The following is an 18,957-nucleotide window of genomic DNA, read 5'->3' on the forward strand; positions in this document are numbered from 1 at the left end:
TTACAATAAAAGGGGGTGCCTGCTTTCATTCTGGGCGACCTTCCGATCCACATTCTGTCTCCCGCTGTATTCTTTATCTCGTGCTCCCCACACCATCTAGCTCATTCAGTGATTCCAATGGAATCACAACCCAACATAATTCTTAGTGTTGGATACTCTTATACTTAAGGTACAATTAAAACAATGGCCAAACTATGGTTAAATTTAATACTGGATTTTTTTTGTGGGAAGAAAAGTGATATTGGTTGTTTCAGCGAAGTAATAATCTTGATGACGAGTTGTACGTTCGTTCTTACACAAGTCAACAGGGAAAAAACTTCTTTATTACCAATCCTTTCAGGGTTATTATATCAAGCAAGGTGAATGAGGAAATCTTTGTACAATATGCCAGTAGATCATATTCATAACTCATAGCTGATCATAAACATAAAGTGATTGATGCCTCTGGAAAAAGTAATGTGAGCAAGTCTTCTTTCAAGTATGCAATCTGGCAAATAATAACGCCAGGACTGATCATTCAGGAAATGAAAAATGTCTTCTTCAGCAGGGTGCTTTCTGTGCATTGGAAAGATTATTTCAGGAACCAGAAAGTACACAATTTTTTTCTGAAGCTTTAAATCTTTCAAATGTGTGGGGCTTTGATGAACAAATCCATGTTGCTTTTAAATGCCTTTGCAAGATGAAGATGAAAGATGCTGTTCCAAATAATTATGGATTACAAACTTTCTGAAAACTCACACTTGATTTGTCTCACATGAGTGTGGGCTCGATAAATCGGGACAGGATTTTTGGCAGTCATGGTAATGCTTCTTCTAACCAATTATATGTAACTTTAAATTACATGCTTTGTTTTGCACACACAAAAAAACAAGAAAATAAAGTTCCACATTGAGTTGTGTGCAGAGTTAACTCTTCTGTGAGTGGAAGGAATCCTTCTGTTTCAGGAAAGGTCCCTTCAGTTCAGAGGAGAGGCTTTGATCCATTTGAGGGGGGGATGTCAAAGCAATAGTAAACAATAGCTGCTTTCTCCTGCAGCACCTAATACCAACTCCTAAACCAGGTTTCCTCAACCTCGGCCCTCCAGATGGTTTTGGCCTACAACTTCCATGATCTCTAACTAGCAGAACCAGTGGTCTGGGGTGATAGGAATTGTAGTCTCAAAACATCTGGAGGACTAAGGTTAAGGAAGCCTGTCCTAAACCATAGGTTTACAGCCTATTTATATACTTGCACTTTGACTGCTAGGTGGGCAGGAGCTGGGACTGAGCAACGGGAGCTCACCCCGTCGCGGGGATTCAAACCGTCGACCTTCTGATTGGCAAGCCCTAGGCTCTGTGGTTTAACCCACAGCGCTACCGTGTGTGTCCAGTACACACTGCCAAATGCTACTAATTTGTTCATAGCATTAGATGAAACTCAAGTTCTGAATAGTCAGTGCAGAATGAGATGAGGACCAGGATGTTTTCTTTCACAAAGCTAATAGATTTTTTGTGGGAGGGGGGTTGACTGACTATTTCATAAAACAGTGTGTGTGTGTGTGTGTGTGTGTGTGTGTGTGTGTTATTTTACTTATTTGAAAGAAAGGTGGAGAAAGAGATTCTCACAGGAGGAATTTGAACAGCAAAGCTCTCTGATAAAAGAAGGCTAAAAAGTTCATTCCAAATACCAATTTGCTAATGGTCCCATGAGAATAATGTTTATATTGGCAACAATGAACAAATAGAGATGAGTGACAGGTCCACAATTAAACCATGAATGGAAGCAAACATTCCCAGTGCATAGTATTCATATCACTTGCCAACAGAAAGATACCAATATCCCAATGTCATGAGACTATATTTTTTATGACTACATTACTCCAGTTTTCCAATTAGCTCCTACAAATGATTACCCTGGATGTAATCACATCTTTCAGATCAGTAGAATCGATCCCCACTGCACTTCAGTTACAAAATGCCTCAATAAGCATGTGAACTTGTGGGATAATTTCACCCAGTTTGATGGTTAGCACTGGTGTTGGACTCAGTGGCAGACCCTGGAGTCTCAAATTTCAGCAGCATCCTGTGCGACACCAAAATTCAGCCCCCACCCATCACCTTCCAGTCTACATCACAGCTGAGAGGCCCTCTGTGGCACCCCTGAGGCTCTGCACCCAGTGCAACTGAACTGGTTGTGCTCCCCTTGAACTTGAACTGTGGACTTGAACAAAGGAGATCTGGTTTCAGGCCAGGAGGCTTATTGGGTGATCTTGGGCCAGTAGCACACATATCCTAACCTACCTTGAACAAGGAGACGGGACACAGCTAAGAGGGGAACAACTGTTACTTGGTAATAGCTATCCGCTTTGCATGCAGACTGTCCCAGGTTCAATCTGGCATCTCCAGGTAGGCCTGGAAATGTCCCATTTGAAACCCTGCAGAACTGCTGCCAGTCAATGTAGACAAGGGATGAGGAACTATGACTATCCAGGTGTTGTTGGACCCCAACTCCCATCAGCCCCAGCTAGTATGGCCAATGGTCAGGGATGATGGGCACTGTAGTTCAGCAAATGTACGCAGGGCCACAGGTTCCCAACCCTTAGATGGACCAATGGCATGTTCCTATGTTGCAAAATTGTCGTAAATAAATCTGGATAATTGCCACATATAGTGTCTGAGCAAGTTGGAGGAAGGGAAGAATGCAAATGTTTTTAATTGTGTTCTAACCTGAAATATACTCAGAGTCCTGTAGTGACTTCATGCTCTTTATTGCAGCTTGTAAAACAGTGATTGAAAATGCCCCCCCCCCCAAACCTCAGGCTTTTATATACATTATTTACACAATGAGTCCCGTCTGATTGGCTGTTTCTGTTTCCCTCCTGGAGCCTGATTGGTCTTTTCCTGCAGGCCAATCAATTGTTGCATTCTACGACCCTACCAGTCTAATAGGCTGATTAACTTCTTCCTGGAGCCTGATTGATCTTCTCCTGCAAGCCAATCAGTTGTTGCATTCTAGGATCCTACTTGCCTATCGTTCTAGGATCCAGGCTTAGTACATAACATGACTTTTCTGTTGTGTTTATGGAGTGGTGAAGGCAAAGTCTCATCAGCTCCACAAGGGGCAGGGGACAATCTTATTAAGGTTTTATTCAGTGTTTTTTTTCTAGGAGGATGCAAGGGTATGCATACCCCTAAACATTTTTTTAATCTTTGTACTTTTGTCCATTTACTGTATTTTTTTTTCCTATTTGAACTATAAAATGGTGGTTTTCTTGGGTCAAAATGAGAGTATCCCTAAACATTTTTAATAGAAAAAGCACTGGTTTTATTTTGCAGAGAATGATGGTGGTTCTTCTCACTCCCACCATAGCTAAAGGGAGTGAAGGCGGTTATGGTGGAAGGGGACTTTAGTCCCAGTGGTCAAATTCTCAAAAGAAAGATGCTGAGTCCCATGTCTGTATGGAAGATTATGTGTTGCCTTTGGACCTGGAAATCTTATGTTTTAATCCCAGATATGAGGAAATAGAATATGGATAACGTTTATGGTTTGGTGTATTCTGCTTTAGTGGTGGATTTATTCTGCTCAAGTTTGTTCTGTGATATTCCGCAGGGCTTCCACATTATTGCTGTCCATGATGGTATTTGTATTTGGACAGTTTAATCTTGAGCTCACAGCTATGTGACTAAGTGTAGGAGAGAGCACATTATGGAAGGTGTGGTTAAAATGCACACACACATATATGCAAATTAAAATGCAATATGTGTTTGTGTGTGAATTACTGTATTTCCGAATGGGAACTACGTTATTTTGTACCAGAGGTAATGTGGGTGTTTTAGGAACTAACACTGGATCATATGTCTCCTGCACACCACCTCTGTAATGTGGCGTGGGCGTGAGATAACGGAAAGGGTTTCCAAGAAAATAAGGCGGACGGGGGGGGCAGAGGCTCTTCCTTATGAGAAGCTTTCAAAACTCCGGATCCCTGCTAGTAACTGAGCATGCTCCGCCGCCATCAGCAGCAGCAGCAGCAGCAGCACAGTGACTACATAGAGATAGTCTTTAAAATTACGATTCAATTATTCTGAGACGGCTGAGGATGAGATTGGTTTAGATTTCCAACCAAAACTCTCCCATACACACACATTTACGGGTTGCTGTAAATATAAGTTCCTCTCGGGGGAAAAGGAGGGGGGGGATAAATAAATAAAACGACCAGTCTACGAAAGTCACACGTCCCAGCAGAAAATCCAGGGCTCAGTTTATTTATTTGAAACACTTCTATCTCGCTCTCCGGTGGAAAACAAAACCAAAAAGCAATACCAGAACGGGTAACAAATAAAAGCCATACATATACATTCATTCACGCACGTAAAAGCAATCTTAATCTGACAATTTGTATGCAGATTGTTGTGCTTTTAAATGTCTCAAAGTTAAAATAAAAATAAAAATCCATACATAAGACCTGAGTTGGAAAGGGTATTAGAATTGTCATTGCTGCCACGTTTTGTTGGGATGGTGGAGGGAAGGCGCTACTGCTCAATCACAGGTACGTTAAATTCCTGCCCCTCTCATTGCTTTCTATAAGAAGCTTTTAGTCCCGCCCCTGCGGAGATAAAGATGGCGTTCAAAGCGAACCCGGAATCTATAAGTGGTGTGCTAGTCTACTTGAGCAAGTCTATGACTAGCTACAGCAGCCTCTGCTTTCCTCCCGCCAATAAGTACTGTTCTCTGTGCTTTACGGGTCCGGGAAGCTCCTGTTACGCATGCGCCCTGAAGTTTCTCGTCTGGTGGTGTAACCTAGCAACGGGAGAAGCCAGACGCATTAGGAAAAGAGCGAGGTGACGGGCGTTGTGGGTTCTTGGGAACGCAGCTACCCGTGTAAAGAGTAGTGTACAGATCTCGCCGAACTGGTGAGGCTTTCCGGACCAAGGCTGGGCTGGGAAGCTGTCTAAGGCAAGGAAAAGGACGCGTGTTTGTTCCCGGGTAACAGTTGATGAATCCTGTGGGTTGTACTGGCAACTGTTTTATGAATTTTGCAAAACAAAAAACCAAAAAAAACCCCCAAAGCATATGAATAAGACAAATTGATTTTAAACGGGATGGGGGTATTCATTGCATTTAGAGATTCACGCACATACGTGTCACAACAACGTGCAATCGCTTCCAGAAAAGGCGTTCCCCACGTGTGAGCGAGGGGGAGGGGGGAGGTAGAAAGAAATTGCTTTTTTAAAGAAAGGTTTCCTTTTTGCAAGTATTCAAATGTTTTATGTTTGTTTCAGAATTTATATACCGCTCCACATGAAAATAATATACAAACACACAAACTGTCATACAAATCATAGGGCAATGTAAAAGCATGAAGTCAAGAAACAATAAAAGCTGAAGAAATAGAATGGACTATTTTCAGTTAGCTCAGTTGGTTAGAGCATGGTGCTATTAATAACAAGTTGTAGGTTCGATCCCCATACGGGCCACCTGCATATTCTTGCATTGCAGGGGGTGGACTAGATGACCATTGAGGGACGTTCCAACTCCACAATTCTATGATTTTATTTAATATATTTCAAATAACTGCTTAGTCCAATCCCAGGCATGGTTTCACAGAAGCCATATGAGTGCAAACTGAACATAGCAGCAGCAACTCTGCTTGTGCTGGCAGGACAGAGATGATCAGGGAGGTGTTTTTTCCACATTTTGGACACATTTAAAGCACTTTGGTACCATTTTATACAGCCATGGCTTCCCACAAAGAATTATTGGAGCTGTTGTTAAGGATTCGGACAGTTGTTTGGAGGCCCCTATTTCCTTCCCAGAGCTACAATTCTGAGTTTCCTGTGAGAGGGATTGACTGTTCCGCTTCTCCACTTCTTTGATCCTGTATCTCCACATCCCATTTGACCCTAAACCCATTTAAAACTAAAACTAAAACCTGCTACTGGGGAAGAATGAGTGGGGCCACATGAGCTTTGAACAATTTTGATTATACTTTGGGCAGCTCAACTAGGTTTTTTTCTTGACTTCACTAGGCTCACTGTGCCACATCTGAGGATTTTGTGCTTTAATTGCTTTGCACTTTATTGTCGTATATGTATTTCCCTTTTTCCATATTTGAGAGCTAATATTCTCCCTGTCGACATTGTAGGTAGGGATAGTTGAGTTCTGTCTCTCTGGGAACATCTCCACTGTAGCAGCATAATGAGCCTTGCTTTAATGAAGAGCAGCTTAACCAAAACTATATGAGGAAAGAAGCAGGGAATATACCGACTTACGGAGGAGGATTTCAGAGGATTTAGAAAGTAATTCATTTCTGAAGTATACATTTTTCCAGTTCCTAACAAATCAGTTGAGGTCAGTTGTGTTACAATTTCATGCTGTCATCTTTGCCACTCAAGGTTGCCCCTGCATTTGAAAAGGATGTCCAGGGCAGGAAAAACAGGTTTTAAAATAAGAGTGATGCAGTGCAGGCATTAGTAATGTGGACTGACACAGGAGTGACTGACTGCCTGCTTGGGTAGGGATGCCGCATCTGTTGGAGTAGCCAGGGGCGTAGCCAGGATCAAAACTAGGGGGGGGCAAGCCATGGTCGTTCAGGGGCGGGGCCAAGGCATGGAAGGGGAGGGGCCACGAAGTGGGCGGGGCTAAAGGGCCAGCGGGCCTGATGACATCGTGGCGGTGGCAGCAGCGGCCACCTTGTGCTTCTGGGGCTGGTAGCGTTGGCGGCTACCCTGCTTGGCTGGAGAGGACGGGAGGGTCGGGCAGGCGAGAGGGGGTGGCAGGGCGGGCAAGGGCGAGGCAAGACACGGCTGCAGCCACGACGGCTCCGAGGCGTTGCTGCATATCAGCATAATATTTCAACCATGGTTCAAGCCCCACCTTAGGAAAAAAATCCTGCATTGCAGGGGGTTGGACTAGATGACCCTTGTGGTCCCTTCCGACTACAATTCTATGATTCTATTGATATATTACCATAGCATATGCATCATTCTGCTTTCTTGAATTGTCCTACTCCTAGGCATAGCATCCAACTCCTAGAGGCCTAGGTGCCCCCCCAATTACTGGTAAATACCGTATTTGAAAGAGTCATCCCCCCATGTTGATGGGCTTTCTATGTGGGGCTTATCTGCCTCCCCCCGTATTTTATTAAGGATGGAAGAGGGAGGGAAGGAAGGAAGGAAGAAATAGAGAGAGAGATAACTCATATTTGTGGGTGTCTCTGGATGACGCTGTGATGCTGGAACTCTGCAGCAAGAGGACGGGAGGGTCGGGCAGGCGAGAGGGGGTGGCAGGGCGGGCGAGGGCGAGGCAAGGCATGGCCGCAGCCACGACGGCTCCGAGGCGTTGCTGCATATCAGCATAATATTTCAACCATGGTTCAAGCCCCACCTTAGGAAAAAAATCCTGCATTGCAGCGGGTTGGACTAGATGACCCTTGTGGTCCCTTCCGACTACAATTCTACGATTCTATTGATATATTACCATACCATATGCATCGTTCTGCTTTCTTGAATTGTCCTACTCCTAGGCATAGCAGCCAACTCCTAGAGGCCTAGGTGCCTCTCCCCCCCCCCAATTACTGGTAAATACCGTATTTGAAAGAGTCATCCCCCCATGTTGATGGGCTTTCTATGTGGGGCTTATCTGCCCCCCCCCGTATTTTATTAACGATGGAAGAGGGAGGGAAGGAAGGAAGAAATAGAGAGAGGGATAACTCATATTTGTGGGTGCCTCTGGGTGACGCTGTGATGCTGGAACTCTGCATGTACAGGAGCCTTGTAAGCAGCTTTCTCTCTGCTTGATTTACAGCAGGCACGTCCAACAGGTAGATCGTGATCTACCAGTAGATCACTGGATGTCTGTGGTAGATCACTGGTAGGTCACTGGCACCCCTAAAAAAAGCTCACCCAAAATTTTCCTCCTCCCTCAAAAAAGTTGAACTATGACCTGAAGCCCTAAACAAAAATGGGCCTCCCTCCTTCCTAAAAGAAGCTCAACAAGTTTGACCTAAACCCCAAAAAACAGGGCTTCCCTTCCTTTAAAAAAACTCAACAGCTTTGACCTGAACCCCCCAAAAGGGGGTAGATCACCCCCAGTTTTAAACTCTGAGTAGATCAGAGTCTCTTGGGAGGTGGCCACCCCTGATTTACAGTATACAGATGCAGGAGGAGGGGCAGACTGGAACACCAATGCTTTTTATAAACATCACTGTGTCTGTCAAAGCTACAGCCCCCCCTTTCTTATTCACTTCCTTTTAGCCTTGCAGAGCCACCTTAGTCAAATTGAATCCTCTGAGTCTGCACCCTCATTAAATCGCCAATAGAACTCTTAATGCTCCTGAATGCTCATTAACAACTCCCACTTAAGAACAATAGGGTGAAATGGTCAGCTATCGAATCTTGCCTGGGGATATATGCTCCATTGTCTTAACTGCTTAACTACTGGTAGCCACTTTGCTTTATTTATTTGATGTGTTTTTGTTACTGCTGTCCCCCCCCCCCCCCAGCAAGCGGAGACTTAGCTGCTCTTGCTAAAGCAAAGCCCTTTCCACTTCAGTTTTTGGAGGGGAAAAGTGCTGGTTATGGTCTGTAAAATACATTATTATTTTTGCTTCTAGGGGGGGGCAGCTGCCCCCTCCTGCCCCCCTGCCTACACCCATGGGAGTAGCTCTCAGATTTTATTCATGAACGTTAATTAATTATTTGAACAGTTGTTTTAAGCTACCTGTTGTCAAGCACTGAACTTGCAGGGGTGGAGGAAGAAAGAGACTAAACAATGAGAACTGCTTTATGCTGAAATTGACCATTGCTCCATCTAACTCAACACTGCCTACTCTGATTAGTAGAGACTTTCCAAGGCACAGAAAAGTATTTTGCCATCCTGCAATCTGATATCATTTTAACCCAAGACAAGAAGGGCTTGAAATTGGATCTTTTACATATAAAATATATGCTGTGCCATAGGCCTGAGCAAACAAAGACCACCACTGCTTTGGTTACCAGAACCTTCCCTGTTAACAGGAACGTCCTTTTCCTTGCATCTGTCCGAATGGTATCAAATACATACATGTGTGTACTTGTATAGTGTCATTGATGTTTTGCTCTGTAAAGTGCCAGATACAAGAAGCCAGATCTCAGTCCTAAATAGCTTAAAAACTAAATACAACATTGGACAAGAACAGAGGAAGGAAAAGGAGGGGCAGTTGTAATAGGGTATGAAATCTTCTCACAATCTTAATTAGGTGGTTGCTAATGCCTAATCAATTAGGATTGACAAGGCAGTTGCCACCAAAAAGTTATTATTCACCCATTGTGCTTCATTGTTCCTTATACACCCTGGCACTCTGATAGTGATCCACAAGGCACTCCCGTCACAGAAAAGATTTTAGCTGGAGTGTGGCTGCCCTATGCTTGCTCTGAGTTCTGTATGGGTCCAATCCCTGTTAATGTTATTAACAGAAGTTAGATGGGCCTTAATAACTGTTAGGTTTCTATTCCTCTCACTGTCCAGGTCACATGCCTGTGTTATGCATTCCAGCAAATATTGTTGGAATCACGGGAGCTGATGTTTGCTGTATTCAGTTTCCGTTTGCTTCTTTTTTTCTTCGGACTTCTCTCAGCGAGAGGAGACATGTTCCGCCTTACACTTAAGTATTCTTCCATGGTTGATATCTTTTGATTAATTTCCTCCTCTTGTGTCTTGGACAACTTTGATATCCCTCTAACTCTTCAGGAGATACACTGAACCTGGTGTTAAGGAAGGGGTCATAAGAGTTCTAATGATAAATGTAGCAACCAGGAGGGAAGCTTGCTTGTTAGAGATTTGAAGTAATGGACTTGCACTTTGATGAAAGGAGTAGGAGTGAAAACAGCCACTTCCTAGTTGTATGTATTTATTGATTCAACAACATCAAAATATAATTCCATGTTACCTAACACTGGGGGTGAGTTTTTTATTTTAATCAAGCAAATATCTATTAGAGTTTAAACCAACTAAGTGGTACATGTGAGTGGTTGGATTACCCTGCTTTTCAACGGCACCTGAAATAGGTATCATTCTCCTTGTTTCTTCAGCAAACATGAATTAAATAACACAACTGGAACATCCATATATTTTTGGGTTTAGAGATGGAAAGCAGGGCTTAATCTAATTACAGTGACACTTCTTTAAGAAGCTCTTTAGTTTATGTGACCCTTTAATATGATTTGCTTTTGAGAAAGCCCCCCTCATCTTTTTCATGAAATTGCCCTGCTGTTAATTTAAAGCAAGTGATTGAATAGCTGCCATGTTCCATTTATTTTAGGTTTATATTAAAGCGCTTTTTCTTAAAGTCTTTCCCTCTTGGGAAGAAGGATTTTGCTGTGCATCTCAGCAAGACATCGGAAATCTCACACATCATTTTTCTATTCCGATTGTTTGTCACAGCTTGTGTGATCCCTGTGGTTTACTAGTGTCACATCCACTAGAAATCTGGATTCTGCCTTACAAACCCTTACAAATTTTATCCCAAACAAAGTTAAATTAATGGAGCCAAATGTTGTCATCTGTCTCCATTAATTTTATTTCATGAATGAGTAATGACTATATTTAGTACTGCATCACACAGTGAAAATGCTTGATTTTTGAAATAGCTTACAAGACTCGGTTTTGGAGTTTTCAGCTAGGGACAGGATCTTCTAGTGACTGTGTGTGTTTGCACACAATGATAGGCCATGAGTTATGGCTTAATAATCCACAATGTAAATGAGTACTGTGCTGGTATAGGCAGCCCCTTCCCTCCCTCTTTATTCCTCCCTTTGCATGAACACATATAAGTGGAAAGTTTTGCGTGATTTTTGATCCCGGGAATCTGGTTTATTATTCTTAAACAAACCAGAATTGGCAAACCAACAACAAGTCCTTGTTTAAAATTGGTTTATGATTTTGTCTTGATGAAGAACAACTGATGGGAATCCCAGATTCAGCAGTCATATTCATTTCTGGTTTATTTACCTTGTTGTACAGAGGGAGGAGCGAAGTGGGAGCAAATGCATTATCTGTACTAGCATGCTACTCATTCATGTCATGCCATGCATGATTACTTTTAATGAACCAAAGACCCAGACAATATATAAGACTACATACCAATGCATTCTTAATATTCTCACTCGCTTAATCCAGCGACGGAGGAAGCCGCTTGGGCGCCTGGGGCGGTGCATCCAGGGGCGAGGCACTCCACCCATGGGGCAGGGCACATCACGGGGCCTCCGGAGTCTGCCTGTCTCCTCCCACTCAGCCGCCCTACAGCTGGGGAGGATGCAGCGGGCGGACCATATAGGCAGCGCGGAGCCTGTGCATGCCGAAGCCACCGTGTCTCTTCCAGGAGAGACACATGGATTGGGCGCGTTGCACGCCCCGCGGTGAGTGCCACCCGGCATTTTGTCACCCTCCTCGGTGGTGACACCAGGGCGGCCCGCCCCTACCGCACCTCCCGTCCTCCGCCCCTGCCTTAATCATGTTTACGGAATGGAGAGTGGACTGTGGCATTGTTTTGTCTCCTTCTCCTACCCTACCACTCTCTGGTGTAAATTTACCCTGCTGGAGATAAGCATTGTTAAAGCCTATGTTGTCCACAGACAGCTTTCCAGGTCATATGGCCAGCATGACTAAACTGCTTCTGGCGCAACGAAACACCATGATGGAAACCAGAGCGCATGGAAAAGTGGTTTACCACCATTTATATGTATCACTCAAAGAGGATACTGTTACCCTCCTATTCCTCTTCATTCAGTTAGGAATATATGTGTATAGTACAGAAGTTAGGTTTGGAATAGGTTCTGTTGCTGCACATTAAATATGATTTGCCTTGGTCATGTAAACACAGCTGGGAAAAGGATGAGGCCAAGAAGTATTCGAATTTGTTGCAGGAAGTTTCTGCTAAAGACAGAAGCCTGCACATTGACTAAGTAATCAGCAATACAACCGTGATGCTAATCAACCAGGAATTTACATAACTGAGGGGGAAAGTGCTCCTGGTTCATAATTTTTCAACATCTGTGTACATTTGTGTGATTAACAGAAATAATTCCACTTAATTATAACATACCTATTTTTTAGTTGCCAATAAATGAAAGCATTTCTTGTTCTGTGTTGCTTCAGGTTTCAGAAGATAGAACGAATCCAGTGAACTAGCAAGGAAAAGAAGACAATTAATTTGGATCCTGGTTATAGGCCGTGGGGTAAAAAAGGTAATTAAGTTCCTGAAAACGAATAGTTGTTTCATAGCAATATTTTTTCCTGCAAATCTTAGTGCATTCTTATGTTGTTATTGTACTGGGAGAGGGGGTGCGGGTGAGGTGAATGCAGTTTAGATGTACCAAAGCAGGGAAATTATATAATTCAAAACACTCTAAATGAAATCCCAAGGTGAAAATTTGATTCTGCAGCCTCACCTCTGAGCTTGTGTAGTTACACCTTGTATAGAGCAAAACCTCACATGAATTCAAGATGATGAGGTTATATCGTCACTTATTAGTTCAAGATGTTGAGGTTAGATCTTCAGCTAGCACAGGTGTAAATGAGAGCCCAGGGTCAAGAACTCCAGAGAATCAATACCATATTTAAATAAGTGCTTATTATATAATTGTACACTTCCTGCTCTTGAAGCTATTCAAAGCTCTCCCTGCCCCGCTCCCCTTACAGGCAGAATTATGCTTTTCAGCTACATTTATGTGATACATTTAAGTGGGTTGGCAAACTTGAAGTTGGTGCTATCAGGTTGAGGCAGTGCTTAGGACAGGGGTCAGCAAACTTTTTCAGCAGGGGGCCAGTCCACTGTCCCTCAGACCTTGTGGGGGGCCAGACTATATTTTGGAAAAAAATATGAACGCATTCCTATGCCCCACAAATAACCCAGAGATGCATTTTAAATAAAAGGACACATTCTACTCATGTAAAAACATGCTGATTCCTGGACTGTCTGCGGGCCGGATTTAGAAGGTGTCTGGGCCGCATCCGGGCCCCGGGCCTTAGTTTGGAGACCCCTGGCTTAGGATCACAGAGAAAATCAAATGGTAATCAGTTTTCTGTGGGAAGCCTATATATTTTAATTTGCAGCGAAAAGAAAGTGAAGATATTAAATTAATATATCTAGGTATTAAATATATAGGCATATATATGCATTAGCTATGTTGGTTTGGGCAAAACTACATACTAGCCTGGCAAACGTATGCTGCTCAAACAGAAACATTAACATTAATGTAGGGATAAGGAGAAGGCACTTGCAAGGGAGTATTAGCCATAGAGGCTACTGGCACAAGGCGCCATGGCACCAAGTTCTGGAGGCGCTTTGGAGGGCGCCTCCGCCATGCCGCGCTGTGCCTGGAGCCTCCTCCCTGCCGGAGGAGCAGCATTCAATCCCCGCCGGCAGCATCGCCCTCGCCTGCCTCTTCTCGGGTTGCGGGCGCCGTTGCGGGGAAGCCGTCCACGAGCCTCCCGTCGGCGCTGCAGCCAGAGCTGCCTGGAGGGCAGCACCGCACAGCCGCTTTGGCCGAGGAGGCGGAGGCGGACAACAGCTGGCAGTGTCCCCACCCATCAGGCTGCCCCCTCCGGTGGCCTGCCGTGCCTGGCCCTGCCCGGCGGAGCGTGAGTCCGGCCGATCCTGCTCGCGGCGAGCGAAAAGCAGAAGCCACAGCATGGCGGAATCGGGGAGGGGGAGCGGCGCCTCAGAGGTTTTCCGGCTGGGAGGGGGGGCGGGGAGCCGGAGGGATCTCTGAACCACAGTGCTGGATAGGCTTAAGACAGCCCTGAAGGGAGAATTGGCAAACGGATGGGTTTAACTCGTCCTGTGCTCTCCTGCCAAAGTTCTGCTGACAAGTCCTCCTTTCCAGTGTTTCCTCTGCAGTTATACATGCTCTGTGTTTTAGAGTCTGTGTGTATGTGTTTAAATGACCATGTGTGTGTTTATGTACGGCTTTTATAGAGGAGAATTAACAGAGGAAGATTAAACACGCTCCTTCAGCCTTGTAACACAGGGTTGGGAAACCCATCTCTCCCTTGTAAAATGTTCCATGCACAAAGATTGCAGAAGTGAATCGCGATTACATTTACTATATCAATCTAAACTTTTTTTCAAGAAGCGATTACATTTATCAATCTAAACTTTTTTCCAAGAAGCTATCATTGTATACGTTTCTACTTTTGGCACGCTGCTGAGCTTAGTTGTAGAGAAAAGCTGAAAGTATATTCCTATGCAGAACCAATGATTTCAATTGAAGCCTTTTTTATAACAGTCACTCTGTTTCCTAAGCTCCTATCTGTCTTCATGCCATTGCTGTGCTGACTTGTATATTGTACTGAGAATTGACAGACCTCCTGCTGAGTTTTAGTGGTTACACTTCATAATAGTACACATTGTGAAGTCAGCTCATAAATTGCAACCACAGATTCCAATTATAACTAGAGTTGTATGTCATGTTCATGGTTCTTCCTCTGATTGAATTTTTGTGTACTTTATATTCTAGCTGAGATCTAATATAAATATACAATATAATTGCTGGCATTCTGGCCTCATCTGCTTTGGGCTTTGCTATAAATACCAACCCCCTTTTTATTTTCCCACTAAACACATATGAACAGATTTGCTTAGTGCTAGCCAAATGCACGATCAGTATGTGTAAATGATACAGCTCTGTGAATGCAAAAAGTGCCAGCAAATGTCCGTAAATGTACATGTGCCTGCCTTAAAACGCATCTGAAAATAAAGCCAAACTTTTTAAACTCCAGTAAGTGCAGAAAATGGTCTCACTTATCACAACCAAAATCTGGTTATTTCTGAAGTTTGAAAGCATCCTTAAGAGCTAGTGAGTGGCATTATAAGAGCTTTTTGAAGCAAGTGAAATTGAGCTGCTATTGCTTTAGCAACTGCTAGAGCCATGGATTATATCAGGATGCCCAAGAGATAAAAGGCTTTTCCTAACAGCTTGTATTCAGCAGATAAAGTAAATCTAAGAATCATTCCTCACTCCAGTAATAATCATTCCATGAAGTCTACTGAATTATGGTTGAAACCCTGTGTAAACTGTGTCCACGCAACATTGCTCGTCTGTTCATCATCTGCTCTTTTGTTTGTTTTTAGAATGGGTAAAAAAATAAAAAAGGAAGTGGAGCCTCCTCCCAAGGATGTGGTAAGTTTATAAAACACTCCTCACTATAAAAATGAAAATGTTTCACAATTATAACATTCAAGTTTGCTCTCTGCCTTCAATCTTTACTCCCACTTACTTCCCCTTCTGCTTCTAAAAATGTCTTGTAAAGATAATAACATTTTTGTTTCAGTTGGACTGTGTATGTAAACAGAGGGACCAATCACATTGATTTTCTGAAAAATATTATATTACGGTAGGCCTTTTTCTTCTTGGAAGAAGTAGAAAAATAGAAAAGAAAGGTTTCGACTGTGGACATTGGGTTACCACTACCTGTGGAATAAAGGTGGATCTCAAGTCTGATTATATGTGAGCTTTGTCCTCGGTCTAGAAAAAAACAGTATGCAGGTGTACCCCTATGAAAAAGGGGGAGGGAGCAAAAGTGCTCGGCCCCTAAAAGATAGCACCCCTGGGCTCATCAATGTCTACTTAGAAGCAAATCCTATAGAATTGAGTGGGGCTTATTCCTGGGAAGCGGGGTTAGGATTAGAGCCTTGGAGTTGTTGTGCACGATGTGGCTTATTTGTTGTTTCAGGCTGCCAGTAGTCCACCTTAAGTCTACATAGTGAAGGTTAGGATATACATTTAAATAAATAAAACATTTACAGCTTGCATGAAGTCACATATAAAAGGGCTCAACGAATCAATGTCATTACATGAAAAAACAGGTTCCACTGACATCTACTGCTATGCTAAGGATCAAGATGTAAATTGTTGTTTCAGTTTTCAAACATAGGACTCCAGCAATTGATCTGTTCCCTGATTGTTCTGAAGCACATCTTTCCATCATCTCATGAAATTTTAGAATAGTCTTCAGTGCTCAAAACTGAGAACATTAAAATATGGTGGGAACAAATTCTTCATCATCTTCTTCTGTATGGAATGTCATGTATAAAATTGTTCCAGAAAGCTGTACAAGTTTGGGGGTGCTAGCTTAGCCCAATATACCTCTTTTCTGCCACCTGACTGTTTCCTTCACAACTTGTGCAAATCTTTCTGCTCCATTTTTAACCTCAGTAGAAGCAGCAGAAGGAAGGGATCTGGTATGGGAGTAATTATTTCACTTCCACCCAAATCAAAAGCATACTGTATTAGGTGATCTAGTCTGCTTCCCACCACTGTATGCTGCTTTCCTATCAAGGAGAGGAGTACATTCATTTACAAAGGACACCTGGCTTTTTCCTTTTGTGGAAACTAGGTTCAGGTATCCTGTTTCTTTTTTAAGTGATTGAACTGTTCTCAGGTTTCATAAAACTGGAAGAATAAATCACGAGTAGTTAAAATACAAGGACTATAAACTGCAGTTTATATTTCTAAACTTGTTATACAAATTAAAAGATGTTTGAAAAGATTGTTTTCAAGATATTTTAGAAGAATTATCCCAACATTATTTTACCTTTGTTGCAATAAAACCATTCATAAAGAGGATTTCTGCTTTCCCCCATAAAGTAAAAAATGTTGAAGCAAAGAATGTTTTTTTATATTGTTATTAAAGATTTCTTAGTTTGCAAAAATACATGCATTGACTCTTTTTTCAAGTTGTGTTTTCTACAGATAAGTTTCATTTGTTGTGAGACATTAGTATTGCATGCAGTATTAGTGTGAGGGACAGGGGATATCGCGAAGTCCCTCCCCTCCTGAGTTCAAGCCCGTCCCCGAGCAAAGGGGAAAGCAGGGAGAGTTCCGATTCCAGTGGGGAAGCAGGAAGTCGTGTCCGAGGCTCAGGCAAGGTAGAGGAGCCAGGGTCCCAGGTGGGACAGGAAGGGGCAAGCAAGGGGGGAAGACCCATCCCTCCAACTCCAGAATTACGCAGGAAGAGGAGGGGCAAGAGGATGGGTCTGCCAAAGCTTTTGTGCTGGAGAAAGACGCGCCAAAAGCCATTAGGAGGTTCTGAAACCGACTGACAACATCGCTCCGTGTAAATAGCAATGACTTGAGCACTGTAAATACGCAGCACCAATAAAAGAATAAAATGCAGAGCTGCGTAGCGTCGTTACTCTGAAGTAGTCCACTCCGGCCACTGTGACAGCAACCTCCTAATCATTTTTGGGCTACTTCGGAGTTGCCGGGATGAGCGTGTCCGAGGCGGAGAAGTGGCGGCAGATCGCTGAGCAAGCCCAGCTAGAACTGCAACAGCTGTCGCTGCAGGCGCAGGGAGAATTGAAGGCAGCTAAAGAGGAGACTAAGAAGGTCCAGGACGACCGGCTACAACTTGCGGAACAGGTGAGAGAGCTCCAGGAAAAAGAGCAGCATTTAAGGGCGGTGGCGGTAGACCTCCAAAACAAGCTGGATGCAGAGAAAAACAAGGCGGGAGGGGCTCCCCAAGTCCAAGTGCTGCCAGGAAGGAGAGCAGGGACCCTTGTAAGCAAGTTCAATGGAGACCCGAAGGAGTTTCAGGGCTTTGAGACTGAGATCGTGTATGCTCTTGAGCTGCACCAGAATGAGTTCCCCGATGATGAGCACAGAGTAGCGTTTATTGTGGAACATCTCACCGGAGCAGCCAGGGAGTGGCTAAGACCATTAATCGCAACCAAGAATCCTTGCATGAAAAATGTCCAACAATTTCTAGAAGGTTTGAGGACGATGTATTCGTCCGATAGTCATTTGGACCAGACTAAGGAGGAACTGCATAATTTACGCCAAGGAAATATGACAGTTCGCGCATATTGGGCGAAATTCACCATGCTGGTGCACAGACTGGGGTGGGTTTTGGATTCGCCTCCCATGCAAGCTGCGTTTTACTTGGGTTTGAGCGAGGAGGTGAAGGATGAACTCTCGAGAGGTCCAAAGCCCAGTACTATGGATCAGCTGAGCAAAGCAGCTCTGGCGGTGGGGGTGAGGCAGGAATCCCGGTGGAACGACAAGCAAGCGACGCGCGCAAAGCGGGCTTGGTTCCCACGGTCGCAGGAGAAGCCACTCCCTCAACAACCCTTTCAGGCCACGCCTGGAGCCAGCCAGGACCAGGAGCCCATGCAGATTGATAGCGCGCGCGCGCGGGCTTTTCAAACCCCAGCGGCGCCAAGACGCAAGGAGGGAAGGGGCGGGAATTGCTTTCTCTGCAACTCACCCCAGCATCTCGTCAGAGACTGCCCACATCGCAGGGAGTGGCAAGGAAAGGCGGGAACGGTGGTGCCCTCCCCCACTGACGCAGCACCACAGCAGGGAAACGGGAAAGCCTGGCTGCAGGAGACAAGGGGCAGCAGCCAGGCACAGTCAGCAGACAACAGCCCCAGCCCGCCCACCCGCACAGAGAGGTGCAGAGCCAGCCCACCCCTCCCAGAGCAGGAGTGGTTCTAGAAGTGACGCTAACGCTCCCAAATGGCTATCCCCTGACGGTCCTCGCCTTAATTGACAGTGGGGCGTCCGCCAACTTCTTCTCGAGAAGCTTTGCAGAAGAGCACCAAATCCAGCTTTCGCAGTTGGATTTTCCTCTGCACGTAGCAACCATTGACGGCAGGGAGCTGCTGGGAGGGGCCATCACACATCAAACCCCCCCCATGAGAATGACGGTGGGAAGGCACTCAGAGACACTGGCGTTCAACGTCACCACCATCTCAGACCCCCCCATCGTCTTGGGCATGAGCTGGCTGGCGCGCCACGACCCCTCCATCAGTTGGCACCAGAGGTGCATCACGTTTGGGTCAGACTTTTGTCTGGAACATTGCATGCAGCACCAACCAGGGGAGGGGCCTCCGATAGCCACGGTGGCCACCATGCATATCAAAGGGGGTGAGGCAATACCCAAGCAGTACTGGGACCTGCAGGAGGTCTTCAGCGAAGCGGAGTCCGACCACCTACCCCC

At 44.5% G+C, this 18,957-nt stretch overlaps 2 protein-coding genes across 7 annotated transcripts in view; one reads left to right on the top strand and one right to left on the bottom strand.

Annotated features, from left to right (window-relative positions):
- PIP4K2A (phosphatidylinositol-5-phosphate 4-kinase type 2 alpha) overlaps nt 1–18,957 on the bottom strand; it is a 164,747-nt gene that overhangs the window by 85,520 nt on the left and 60,270 nt on the right. For all 3 annotated transcript variants that reach the window (XM_035129618.2, XM_035129621.2, XM_060280824.1), the window contains one exon: nt 12,059–12,140. The gene's annotated coding sequence lies outside the window, so the exon portion shown is untranslated. The remainder of the gene's footprint in view (nt 1–12,058; nt 12,141–18,957) is intronic.
- Nucleotides 4,790–18,957, top strand: part of ARMC3 (armadillo repeat containing 3) — a 76,713-nt gene continuing 62,545 nt past the window's right edge. For 3 of the 4 annotated variants that reach the window (XM_060280823.1, XM_060280822.1, XM_035129611.2), the window contains exons 1-2: nt 12,112–12,200; nt 15,089–15,137. In XM_060280823.1, coding sequence (XP_060136806.1) covers nt 15,090–15,137 — 48 coding nt within the window. In that variant the 5' untranslated portion in view covers nt 12,112–12,200; nt 15,089. Of the gene's footprint in view, nt 4,890–12,111; nt 12,201–15,088; nt 15,138–18,957 lie in introns of those variants that run through there. The other variant, XM_035129610.2, reaches the window with a different exon arrangement.

Source organism: Zootoca vivipara, chromosome 12, assembly GCF_963506605.1.
Source record: "Zootoca vivipara chromosome 12, rZooViv1.1, whole genome shotgun sequence".
Taxonomy (NCBI): Eukaryota; Metazoa; Chordata; class Lepidosauria; order Squamata; family Lacertidae; genus Zootoca; species Zootoca vivipara.